Below are 13,678 nucleotides of genomic sequence, written 5' to 3'. Positions count from 1 at the left end.
GATTTCAACAGGTAAACAGTGAAACAATAAGTATATATCATTAATTCTTTCCAACCACATTGAAAAATCATAACTGCGACTTTTATGATTTATATGGCGTAAATCGGTCAGCATGGTTGATCAGACTTATAACAGACTGTGTGCAGTGGTCTATACCAAGGATCTATTAATCAACTGCGTTCATTAATCGGCCAGAAATATAGGCATGGATAATAACCTACGTTCGCATATAGGAAATAAAATTTACCTTGGGGCTTTAAAACCATTAATGATTCCTTCCTTGAAACCTCAAACTGCACTTAACATTTGTTGTATATGAGAAATAAATTCAAATTTTCTTACTTATGAAAAACTGTAGTACATGTATGGTGTTTTCAACAGTTATATGTCTGTTTCAAATTAATTAATGACTTGGTAATTATTGTCCACAGTGTCTGCTGTTTTAATGTGAGGTCACTTGGTAAGAAAAACTGTACTCTGTAAAAAATATATTAAAAGTGTAACAAGAATGATGCAGATTAGAATTTGAAAAGAGGGGTATATCTAAATAATTTCATTTTTGAAAATTAATACATGATAATGTGAAGATGAACTGTGCTGCTGTACGCCAGCAGACTTCATGAAGCACAATCTATTACATTTTATAGTCACTACTGGTTCATGAGGAAATGGCTACAATGTCTGTATCATTACAATTTGTAATGAAATACGTCATGTAACTGTCCTCTCAATAATAACTCAGATATATTGCCAATGATGAAAAAACAAATTCAAGCAAATTCTTAGTACAGTGGTACCTGCCTAATCTGAAGATAGATTTTGACATGTTGGATTAGACAAGATGTCAGATTGCAAAGTGTATAAAATATGGCAAAAGAATTCACAATGAAAAGCTTTGTGATTGACATTTAAGCGGGTTACATTGGTGTCTGATTGGACAGGTAGTTAAAGTGAGTCAACATCATTTTCTTTACATATCTGCTGTAAAGTGTAGTGCATGTATGAGGTCACTACATAGTGACCCCTGTCTCTGTGTAGCTCACCTGTCCATCAAACTTCAGTGTGTGATGAATATTCATGACAAGCACTTAAAATCACAATGCCCTCTGCATTCATTCCATCTTTTCCAGTCAGGAAAGTGCATTCTACATTCAAGCCTTCTCAGCACTTACATAATGTAATATTTGTTGATTTTCCAGGCAAGCCTTTATCAGACGGTACATACTCCAGGAACCAGCTGACGTCGTATGTCTACGTACGGAAGGGTAAACTCCTGTACCAGTGGGTGAGGCGACTGTGTGTGGTGTCAGGGACAAGGCTCCTCATATACAGAGGTAAGGGAACAATAATTCCTACACAGGGGGGTGGGGGGAGTGGGTATAAAATGTGTACATGAGATAGGTAAGGGGAACAACTCTTTTACTTGGGAATGGTAAGGGGAATAACTCTTCTAGAAAGGATTGGTAAAAACTATTTTACAGGGTGCTGGTGAGGGGAATAGCATTTCTATAGGTATTATAGGTAGGAGGAAACTCGTCTTAAGGGATATGATTTGTGAAGGGGACAGGTAAGGGGAATAACTTCTGTAGGGTACTGGTAAGGGGAATAACTCCTTAGGGATGGGGGGATGGGAGGTACTTACTTTTCTATAGGAGACTGGTAAATGATATAACTCCTGTAAAGGAAACTAGTAAGGGGAATAACTCCTACCCAGGACAAAGAAGAATGACAAATTTCTGAAAGGACACATGTAAAACCATTTTAGATAGGGCATCAAATCATAGATTAGATTTGGAGTCTGAACTTTATGAAGAAACAGTGATTGTTTGTGTATCAAAGTTGAATATAAAGGATTTTGTTTCATAGACAAATAATGTGTGTAATTGTTGAGAAATCATTTACAGATCACCCAATGCATTCTACATTTTGTGCTACTAAGTTGGTAAATTTTGAGATGAACTGCTATTAGTGATACAGAATTGTATTGTGTAAATCTTGCCTGAATCATGTTGACTTGTGAACAGCAAAGCATGGCATGTGCATTGACATCAATTGGTATTACATACTCTCTTCTAGACATACAGTATTTAACAGTATCACAAAAGCTAATGACAGCTGCTGAGTTTATGTTGAAAGTATTCTGCGATATCTTTGCTACACATACATTGTAACTGACAACAATAAAACTCAATAGTTACACTCTCTATTCCTTTTGTTCTGTAGACAAAAACAAGACCACCAAACCCACGGTTGTCCAGCTGGCCAAAGGTGAAGTGGAGGAGGTGACTGTCAAAGGCCATGAACGGTGCCTGAAGCTGACCTCCACCCAGCAGGGGGACCGGTCAGTTTATTTGTCCTTTGACAGTGACAATGACTACTCCAAGTGGCTCAGGAAAGCCAAAAAGGTGATGGATGTTTTGAAAGACATTATAATGATCTAGTAGCACTAGCTGTAGATTGATGATGATGGTTGATTATAGCTCTTAGATTAGAGTTTTCATCCTGGTATTGCACGCTTTCACGACCTGATATTTTCATCTGTCATCCGGCTACATGGTAGCTAATTAAATCTAACTGATACATGTAGATATGTCTTACATCAATGCAGTACATTGTAGAAAGAGTAAATGGTATTAAATTGAAATCAAGTTTATCAAATTTGTGGCGACCATTCAAGGCTATATGATTTTTATTTACAATTTTAGGATTATTGGTTAAGATTTGTGTAAATTCTTGTTTGAAGTAGGCAGAGAGTATTACATAAAGTTTTACCTCGGTGTTCACCTTTCCAGGCCACTGCCAAGCTGCCCTCAAAGGCTGATCTCTCGAACTGTCACCTGGAGTTCTTGCCAGAAACAGTATTCATCAATGAGGACCTGAAATGTCTCAATCTGAGACATAATGCCCTCAAAGAGCGACCTATTGAGGAGGACATCTACACCATCGGCTGGCTGGATGACCTCCCTAAGTAAGTCCTGAAGCAATGGCCTCCTGATTTTAGTTGTATTCTTTCATAAGACGAAGAGTAAAGTGTGAAAATGTATACCTTTTACACTAGCTTACTTGTGTTCATGAATGAGAGAGAGAGAGAGAGAGAGAGAGAGAGAGAGAGAGAGAGCAGGAATAAGTGAGAGAATTAATAGGACAGAGAGAACATGAAAAAGAAAGAGAGCATGAATGAATAGGAATGAGAGCATGAATAGCATAGAGAGAGCATGGATAGGACAGAGAGGACAAAGATAGGATAGAGAGGACATGAATAGGATAGAGAGAGCATGGATAGGACAGAGAGGACAAAGATAGGATAGAGAGGACATGAATAGGATAGAGAGAGCATGAATAGCATAGTGAGAGCATGAATAATAAAAAGGGTATGAATAGGATGAAGAGAGCGATTGAATAGGAAAGAACACAAATAGAAGAGAGAACATTTATTATCAGGATGCCATGTTGCCTCATATTTTCATTGTAAGGAGTGTATATACTTTATATATATATTCACAGGTTCCACAGTCTGTGCAGCTTGAACCTTGCAGACAACAATCTAGCAAACTTCCCTGTTGCTATCTGCCAGATGAAGACTTTGACAGAACTAAACATAGCCACCAACAAAATCAAGGAAATCCCTTCAGAAATTGTTCACATGACCAGGTAGATCTAATTAATCTCATCTGATATAGTTCACATGACCAGGTAGATCTAATTAATCTCATCCGATATAGTTCACATGACCAGGTAGATCTAATTAATCTCATCCGATATAGTTCACATGACCAGGTAGGTCTAATTAATCTCATCTGATATAGTTCACATGACTAGGAACGTTAAAAAAAATTCCCACAAGAAATAATTTGTATGACCAAGATGCTTAAAGAAATTGACATCGGAAATATTTTACTAGACTGGAAACGTGTATGGATTGGCTCAGATGACATTTGGTGTTAAGTATAATTGTTTACAGTTAAAGCATGGAAATATGAATGTATGAATTCAGATAACTAGTGCAATCTAATCAAACTCTCTGATTAAAAGATCTAACTTTGTTCGATTTCTTTTTAGCCTTCAGATGTTACACATCCATAACAACCATCTTCATTCACTGCCGACTGAAATGACAGAGATGACTTCTCTCAAAATCATTGTTCTTGCCTTCAACTATTTCACCACAATCCCAGAGATCCTACTACAATCCCAGAATTCCAAATCCAATTTGGACAGCATTATCATGGCAGGAAACAGAGTTGAGAAACTACCACATGAGGTGCTATGTAGAATGCAACACATAAAGAAAATAGATCTGAGAATGAATAGTTTATCGCTGCTTCCAAGCGAGACAGCCAAGTTTCACTTCCTGGAATTGGTGACTCATCTGGATGTGAGAGACAATCAAATCAAGGACCTGGATGTCCGATCACTAAGATCCTTGGAGTATCTCAACTGTGAGAGGAACGCCATGCAGAGTTTACAGGTCAACGGGTCATCCCTAAAAAACTTGTATGCTGCAGATAATGGTAAGTCTTCAAGTATGAGGAAAATTGTTGTATTCTTAGGCCAAAAAATTTTATTACTTGGTTCTCGGACTAGTTTTAACAAAATAAGATGGGAAGGGCGGTTTTTTTTTTATCTCATAAAAAACATACAAGAAATTCATTTAAAATTCAAAACTCATAACTTTTTACAAAAAGAAATGAAAAACCTCCCACAATGTGCCATGGCAGCATAACCATTGTCTTTTCTTATCTGTACAGATATAATGCCATCGCATTGAAATATTTGGAACTACATAACACCGTTGGTCATTTGCAAAATTTTAGCTGTCGATACACAAACATCAGGATGACCCAAACTTTATCAAACATTGTACAGACAGGAGTATTTAAAATGCATTCAGGGATTCTGGAATTTTATTCTTTTTGCATCTGATGAGTGCATGAGAAGACTTTCATTCATTTAAGGATAAGAATGGTTAATGTGCATTGTTTAAACAGATACGAGTGAGCCTCAGAAACAAGTAATTAATTTTTTAGGCCTGACATATGTATGATCTCATTGCCTGTATGATTTGTTTACAAACCAGTGGATGTTATCCTTAATATTGCATTAAATACTATACCTTTTTTGTCTTTGATTTAGAACTGGAAACTTTCTCAATCAATCCCAAACCTGAATGGCTAGTCAATTTGGATATATCTAGGTAAAGACAACACACTTCAAATAAAAGGACCTTAAGCTTAATTTCAGTATTGAAACAGTTAAATAGATGTGTTAAAGAACAATAATGTACTCTCTTCTTGTATCTGATAGGAGCAAACTATCGAGTCTCCCTTCATGGGCTTCTGAGTGCTTCTTCATGGTCAAACTTGATGCTAGTCACAATGCAATCACAGAACTGCCCACGAGGTAAGTGAAAGTTGTCTCCCTTAAAACACATTTTTTCATAAGGCATATTAACAATATTGAGGTAAAAGGGGGAGGGCTTTTATTAAATAATGACTACCAATTTAGAGCTCTGTGCACTTACAATTTGAAGACCTCACATTCATCATGGCTTGTTCAATTCATCTATTCATAATTGATATAAAACTGTGAGATCTAACAGAACATCTCACTATCAATGTCTTTTCTTCCAAATGTAAAATTAATCCTATAAACTTTTATGACTAAAATATGCAGAAACCTTTGAAAATTTAGATCTCTTTTTTAAAAAATTCTTTCTAAAATCAAGATAATTGATATAATTTCAATGGTTCTATTGAATGATACAAAGTATGCAAAGAAAAACTAATAATGAGTAATTTTTTCCATCAAATTAAAAAAAAATTCTAAGTTTTCAATATTATTTCATTGTGCAATGACTACACAAATCCTCTAAATGAATGTTTTTGCACTTTGATGTGCTATAGTGAGTTTTAAAAGTTTTGACTTTTTACTAGGAACAGGGAAGGCAAATTTGAAACATTATGTATCTAATGATTCCAGGTTGTTTTGTGATGCACGGAAGCTGAAGGTGCTGAATTTGAGTCACAATAAAATATCAGAACTTCCCACAGACACCCAAAATTGTGTGTTGGAGGAGCTTCATATAGAACACAATCAGCTAACACTATTACCAGGGCATCTCATGCTACAGGCCAACAAGTCAGTATAGCAATCCTACAAACTCTATTTTACTTAACTTTGGATGCTGTAGCAGATCGATTGCAGGGTTTATTTTTTTGGTTTTTCTGTTGGTAGGTTGAAGTATTTGAACCTGACAGGAAATGAACTCCAGTCTGTCCCACAATTCAGTTTTACCCACAATTCTCGACTCTTTGAGCTGTACCTTTCTGACAACAAGCTGGAGGATGACTGTATTCCATTTGTATGTTCATTCACGAAGCTCCGAGTTTTACACATAGCCCACAACAGAATAACTGAGATCAAGAGCAGGTAATTTGTGTCGTGCATTTTGAGAGGTTAGGGTTATAGGATACTTGTAAGCTTGTGATCAATCATGTTATTTACTTATAACTTAACCATCAAATTTAGTTGAATTGTTTTAAAATGAATAAGTGCATTTATATAATGACAACCAACAATATACCATCACTTCTTCAATGGTTGGCATCAAAGATCCACATTTTGATGTATTGAACTTTAGAGACATCTCTAAGCTGGAGAACCTACAGGAGATAAATCTGTCCGGAAATGACCTCCGAACACTGCCCTCCAACCTCGGAAAACACACCAAACTACAGGTCATCCGCGCCAATGCCAACTATCTCAAGGAACTGCCAGACTTCAAGAGGGCAAACAATCTCAAGGTTAGTATAAAGTGTTTTCCTTTACAATAGATGTCAAGTAGAATACAAATCTTTTCTTTGTGAGGTCAAGTACTGAAAGTTGAAACGCTGAACTCCATAAATGAATTTGTACAGGTATACAGTAAGAAGTGCTGTGGATGAACAAATTTGATTTGTTATAGATGTTATTTGATCTTTATATCCCAAGATGTTCATAATGTGTTTTAAAAACAACAGGGAATGAAAATCAGTTCACTGTAAGCATGAATTCATTTGTAAGTGTGTTTGCTGTAACCATGTTTTACTGTACATGTATATGGATTTATTTGCAGGTGCTTGAAATTGGATCAAATCGCTTGTCTGATGTGTCTGTTACAAGTTTAATGGGCTCCCAAGTCCAGCTGCTGGATATTTCTGGAAATCCAGACATAATGGTCAAAAGCAGTGAACTAAAGGGACTCAGGTAATAAAAGCAGCGGATTCTGATTCTTTATTTCCGTGAGCCCCAGGATCATTGGATATCATATACATAAATACAATTATACAAACAAACAAAAATGGCATTGTGGAGAGTGAGTAGACAACAATGATACAACGATGTACAATTTAGATTAAACAAATGATATCACACCATATGAGAGTTTCGTAGGTGAGTTGCATACTGTAAAAAATTTCCAAAATTGGCAATGGAGTATATATACAATATTGTATATCCAAATGGTCCTGAAGGATCATCTGTTTGTATTTATTGCTGGCAACTGTACTTCTTTAGCAAAATTTACATTATGATGGATTTTATCAGTGGCATTTTGTGTCTCTTTCAGCACCATTAAAAAGATCTGCACAGTGGACATGCGTGGACAGAATCGGTCACTACTGGACCTCAGGCAGGCTCCGTTCGAGAGTGGCGGATGTCCCTGGCAAACAGGACTGTCTCAGACATCAGGAATGAGAAACAAGTAAATATTTCATGTGTTTGTTGATGTAGTGTCTTATTTGGACTTAAAAAGTTTCAATAAAATTCCACTTTTTAACTTGAGAGATATTTTGAGGGAATAATATGATTGAAGATTTGTGACTATGATTTAGTGTCTATATTTAGACATTATTATAGTACGTCATTATAGCTAATTTGACTAATTTACTTTTAAAATGGACAAAATCATCAATATTTTGAATAGTTAACAACCTGCAATCTCATTTGTTTATAAATTTTATCAATAAAATTGTTACTTAAGTTGCATCTTATTTTTGTGGGTGGGGGTGGGAATTTTGCTTTTTTTATGTGGGCTATATTCAAATATATATATATATACTGTATCATGAACATAGCATTATCAATGAATTATGGGCGTATATGATGAAGTATGTGTGTTTGTTGATAGAAATGTGAAAAAAGATGTAGTATTTACATTCACATAATATGAATAAGACAGATTACCTTTCCATTTGGCTTATAAGGCAGTGTTTGTAAAGCGACGGTGATCAGTCCAAGACCTTTGGTTTATTGATTCGGTGACGAGATCTTTCATTTATTGATTCGATGACGAGACCTTTCGTTTATTGATTCGATGACGAGACCTTTCATTTATTGATTCGGTGACGAGACCTTTCATTTATTGATTCGATGACGAGACCTTTCGTTTATTGATTCGATGACGAGACCTTTTATTTATTGATTCGATGACGAGACCTATCGTTTATAGATTCAGTGATTCTCTACTTTCGTTTATTGATTTGGTGATTCTGTCCTTTGCAGACTGTGTGTATCTATCCTAAACAAGCCCCAGTTCACTAATGAAGTGGAGGGTCTATTTGGAGTTTTTGATGGTGGTCGTAACGATGAAGTTACCAAGATTATTGATGACGTGTTTAGTGACACTTTGCTGGAGGAATCCAAGCAGAGCTTAGCCAGTCAGCAGAGTCTGAAATATGCCCTGCTGTCTGTTCACAGGTAAGGAGGAGTCAGTCACCACAGTATCAAAAACAGTTAAACAAGCATAAGCAATGCCAAATGAAGAGACTATTTGATATGAATATACATACATGTACTACCAACAACTTGAAAGTGGACAGAATCATTTGACATTTTGTCATGGATTCTTAAGAAAATCACAAAAATAGTTATCTTAATATCCAGTTTTTAAGTTAAGCTTTGTACAATACACACAAGTGAAAAGAACTAAGCATTTTTATGCCCCCCCCCCCCCCAACCCCCATCAGAGATTTGGAGCCATATAGTTTTTGGTCTGTATGTTTGTCCACAAAACCTTTAACCATGGCCATAACTTTTGAACACTGAGTGCTATGGCTTTCATATTTCACATGTGTATTCTTTGTGACAGGATCTTCCTTTTAGTACCGTAATTACTTTGCTGTCTTACAGGGGCATGAGTGTTTCACAAACACATCTTGTTTCATCTGTATTAGTAATAGATTCTTGTGCGAGTGTTTAGGTTACAATATATTGACAGGCAAATATTGAATACAGAGGCTTTACATGTCATTTGTTGGACCAGAATAACAGTTAACTCTGATTGTTTGTCTCTCTAGCAAACTGCAGGCCACAGGGCAGAAAGTAGGAGCGGCTGCCGCCGTTTGTCATCTGAGGAAAGAGAGCAGTCATTACAGCATGTGTATGGCTAACGTCGGGGACGTGGAGGTGGTGATCTGTCGCCGCGGGGAGGTGGTGCCTGTTTCCAGGCGGTTCCTTGTACAGAGTGATCAAGATGAGTGCCACCGGATCTGCAAATCTGACGGAATTATTACAGAGGTATATATATACATAGAAAAGCTTGTGCAAAATGTTTTATTCAGATTCATGAAAAACAGGAGTCCCCAGTTTTAGTGTTAAGGTCGCACATTTTCCCCTGGGTACTTCCCGTATCAAGTGATAGTGTGATACATGGATCTTGTTCAGGTGTTGAAAATGTAGCAGTGTTCTTCAAAGAAAATTCAATAGAAAATAAATAGCTTATTTTTTAAAAGTGATACCATAGAATAGGTATTTTCTGTGGCTAGTTTTGTGATTTGATTTCTAAAAGGTCGAAAAATTATATTGTTTCCAGTTTTTATGCTTGCATTTATATACTTAATATGATAAAAAAAAATGATCTTATATATTTTGCTACCGTACAGTAATTGTTGTGATTTTTTCCCATGCACAAAATTCTGCAAAAAATGGACAGCTGCAGAAAATATCTATTGTATGGTATGCTAAACCCAAATAGATCAGCATTATGTGAGGATAACACTGAAATTATATTGTCATGCATTTCCTGATTTTAAGGCTTTCAATGCACAGTGCTTGAGTTATCTCTCTTTGAAAATAAAATTTTTGTAGAATAATTGCTTCAAGAGACTTTATAGTGCAAACAACGTATTTTCTTTTCATAAACGTAAAGTTATTGGCAGTAGGGTAAAAGTACACAGCTGTACAGGCACAGATTAAAACTGAACTCCTTGTAGTGTGGGTCATTGTAATAGTATAGAAACTTTTTAAATGAAAAACTAAACGTTACATGCATATGTGTTTTTCAGCTCCCTGTTAACATAATTTCTTTTTGGAACTCTTCATTTAAGGAGATAGGCGGAATGTCTAGAATATCTCTTTGAAAATGAATCAGACAGTCATGAAATGTATTTGTATCAAGAGTTTTGTTGTCTATGTTTGTATCAGTGAAAGCAGACATTGACCAGGTTTTATTTTATTATTTCAGGATGGCAGAGTAAATGGTGTGACCCAACAAACTCGACTCCTAGGAAGCAGTTTTCTGTACCCCCATGTTATTCCTGACCCACATCTGATTCAATTTAATCTCCACCATGATGACCAGTTCATCATTATAGCCAATCATGGTCTTTGGAAATATGTACCTTACGAAGATGCTGTCAGTCAAATTAAAAATATTCCTGATCCTGTCATTGCTGCCAAACGCCTTCAAGACTTGGCACAAGCTTATGGATCAAAAGAAAGCATTGGGATTCTTGTGATCAGACTGTTGTTGTCAGAGAAGGAAAGAAACAAGATGAAGTCCATTCTACAGAAGCAGTTTCAGGCAGAACAGGAATTACTGGCAGTTCTTAAAGAGAGGGATGCAGTTCGTGAGGAAGAAAGGAGGAAAAAGAAGGAGGAAATCGCTCTTGAGGAAGATAATGTACCTATGGACATCCTTAAGCTGAGGAAGCATGGGAAAAAGAGAATGCAGGCATTTGATGTGTTCCATGAAGAAGGGGGTGATTATGTGAGTCTGGCTCGAACTTCGTCCAATTCTTCTGGTGAAAACTGGGAGGAAATTCTCCAGAAACGTCTTGCAGAGGAGGTGAAGAGCAAAGAGCTGAGACACCTATTTGATGATCAGCACAAAGAAACCAATGCTATGAATGCAGCATTTGAGATGGGATACAACGGTGTAGACTCCACTGGGAACACACAAGACACTAACAAGAAACAATATAAGAAAAAGCACTATGCACCAGATCCAAATGTGAACATTATCAGTCCTGTGAACTATCAACCAAATGCTTTGATCAATGTTAGTCCTTCTCTAGAGTCCATGGAATTTACAAAAGACTACAGTGGTTCTACAAATGTGGACAGGGATGCTGTGTTGTTTCATCAGATGCAAATAGCTCGCTCCAAAAGCAAAAGTACAGATAGCATGGATTCCATACAGTCTGTTCCTAATGCAAGTAGCTCCTCATTCAGGGATGTTCCAGTGGCAACTAAGAGTTCGTCTCACAGCATAGAGGTCCTCATTCACAAACCCTTCCATGGATCATGGGAGGAAAGACTAGGTGGGTCTCAGCCAAGTTACTTACCAAACCATCAGCGGAATCTTTCCCTACAAGACTTTGACTGGGATGTTCCTAGCTCCTGTCCCAATACAAAGTCAGTGGAGATGGAACACGTAGCACTTCATAAACTGGACAGGAATTTTGATGCTTCAATGAACAACTTGTTTGAGACTGAAACTCAAGCAAAAAGTGGTTCCCAAGAACCTCTCATATCATTGAAAGGTTCTGATGAAGGAATGAAAGAAGACTTAGAAATATATGAGGATGAAACTATTGTGAGTGGTTACAAAACATCCCCAACAATTAAAGAAAAGAAACAGAGAGCACCACCTCCCCCACCCCTCCCACCCAGAATGGATGATCTGTATGCAAAACCACAAAAGAAAGAAAGGAGAGCTCCACCCCCACCTCCAACTGATAGGACACCACAAGAGGAAACTACAGTGAATGGTCAGGAGAATGAGTTAAAGTTAACACCTCCAACTGTTAAACCATGTGTTCCTCCCAGGACATATCTGTCAAAGTCTGAGCCAGTGGAGAATGCTCAGATGAAGAAGTTGACTGATTCTCTTCTAGCCTTAAAAGGGGGCGATGTGTTAAACATCCGTGCCAAGATATCTAAATTTGAAGCAGGTAAAAGTGAACCCTCAAAACTTCCTGAGAGGAATGTGGACTATATTTTGACGTCGGAGGATGAGGAGACACAGAGGAGTGAAGATAAGGGTTTTCTGAAACATGAGCCTGATATGAACTCAAACTCTTTGACTAGTCTCCAGAACTTTTACTTTGCTCTCCAAAACGGAACTCACACCACCAGCCAGTGTCTTGATGAGGCTAGTAATCCGTTAAACACTCCATCCATGGAGTCCCTCCTACACACGACTCTCAGCCAGCAGAGTGTGATAGAGACATACTTATGACCAAGAGTTCACCATCTTATCTCGGATTTACGCAAACAGACTGTTGCCATTTAAATGCATAATGATCTTGATTCATTCTAAACTGAAAACGGTGAAAAGTGATGGAAAATTTTAATATGCATAAAAAGTAAAAGATTAACTGCTGGAAATGGTTGGGGTTGCAATTGGCTTTGATTCATACAAGTTGCTTGTTTTTATTAACATATGTTTATTTTGTATCATTGAAAAATTTGTGCAATATGATTTTCTTGCAAAAGATGAAAATCGACAAATAAAAAAGTAAAAAAAGGAAATACTCATTTTATCATTATTTGATATGTACATGTATTATGGAAAGATGATCTTATATAATTATTACTATTACATGTAAATGTTGATCAAATAAATCAACATCATTCATTTCCATGTTTGCAAATTTTGCGGTTTTTTGTAATATGCTTTTCTTTAGACAAGATATATTGTGGTACACCGATTTCTATATGTCCGTTTGGAGTTTTGTTTTGTTTTCATTTCTCTATCACATATCAAGCTGAAACTTGCTTTGTAGCTTCGTTGTGGATCACTCTAGATCTTGTTGCAATTTTGACCTCTCTTGCAGGAGTTTTGCCCCTTTATTTGAAATGTATTGGAGGGTACATGATTTGTCTGTCTAACTCCTCCCACAGTTTTTAAGTTAGGGCCTTCTTATTTTACAGAGCATTTGTATTACCAGTAGGATAACTCTCGTTTTCCTCATTAAGATATACATGTAGGGTTCACGGCGGGTGTGACCGGTCGACACGGGATGCTTGCTCCTCTTAGGCGTTTGATCCCATCTCTGGTATGTCCAGGGGTCCGTGTTTGCCCTACTCTTAATTTTGTATTCTTTAATATTGTATTCATTAAGGTCCTCACGTAATTTACTGTATGTATTTTCATGGAACCTGGTCTGGGCGATGCCACAGTGTTTAAAGTTTCAACTAGTGTCCCAAATTATGAGCATGGTGACTCCTGTGAGTGATTTGGTCCAGTGACCTCTTGTAGCTTTGCTACAACCTGCTTATTTTTTTGGTTTGGCAACAGCTGCATACCCATAGACACATATACATGTATTAGACTGTGATGATCAGCAAAACATTAATTAAGAAGTTACCAAAGGTTACGCATATTCCACTGATAAGTTGACAGAGAACCATCAAT

General features: G+C 36.9%; 2 protein-coding genes across 9 annotated transcripts in view; both read left to right on the top strand.

The window, feature by feature from the left end:
* The window catches only part of LOC125663827 (PH domain leucine-rich repeat-containing protein phosphatase 2-like), a 38,272-nt gene extending 25,480 nt beyond the window's left edge, over positions 1-12,792 (top strand). For all 3 annotated transcript variants that reach the window (XM_048896216.2, XM_048896217.2, XM_048896215.2), the window contains 15 exons: positions 1,200-1,334; positions 2,224-2,405; positions 2,793-2,968; positions 3,505-3,651; positions 4,060-4,511; positions 5,134-5,194; positions 5,305-5,400; positions 5,980-6,138; positions 6,235-6,429; positions 6,641-6,803; positions 7,115-7,245; positions 7,607-7,741; positions 8,542-8,736; positions 9,336-9,555; positions 10,502-12,792. In XM_048896216.2, the coding sequence (XP_048752173.1) occupies positions 1,200-1,334; positions 2,224-2,405; positions 2,793-2,968; positions 3,505-3,651; positions 4,060-4,511; positions 5,134-5,194; positions 5,305-5,400; positions 5,980-6,138; positions 6,235-6,429; positions 6,641-6,803; positions 7,115-7,245; positions 7,607-7,741; positions 8,542-8,736; positions 9,336-9,555; positions 10,502-12,499 (4,445 nt within the window). In that variant the 3' untranslated portion in view covers positions 12,500-12,792. The remainder of the gene's footprint in view (positions 1-1,199; positions 1,335-2,223; positions 2,406-2,792; positions 2,969-3,504; positions 3,652-4,059; positions 4,512-5,133; positions 5,195-5,304; positions 5,401-5,979; positions 6,139-6,234; positions 6,430-6,640; positions 6,804-7,114; positions 7,246-7,606; positions 7,742-8,541; positions 8,737-9,335; positions 9,556-10,501) is intronic.
* Positions 6,215-13,678, top strand: part of LOC125663824 (protein-glutamine gamma-glutamyltransferase K-like) — a 62,457-nt gene continuing 54,993 nt past the window's right edge. For 5 of the 6 annotated variants that reach the window (XM_056154167.1, XM_056154110.1, XM_056153912.1 and 2 more), the window contains exon 1: positions 6,216-6,240. The gene's annotated coding sequence lies outside the window, so the exon portion shown is untranslated. Of the gene's footprint in view, positions 6,241-13,678 lie in introns of all 6 variants that reach the window. The other variant, XM_056153936.1, reaches the window with a different exon arrangement.

The sequence above is a fragment of the Ostrea edulis genome, chromosome 1 (assembly GCF_947568905.1).
Source record: "Ostrea edulis chromosome 1, xbOstEdul1.1, whole genome shotgun sequence".
Taxonomy (NCBI): Eukaryota; Metazoa; Mollusca; class Bivalvia; order Ostreida; family Ostreidae; genus Ostrea; species Ostrea edulis.
The sequence above is the reverse complement of the archived record's forward strand: the minus strand, read 5'-3'. Positions and strand labels throughout refer to the sequence as shown.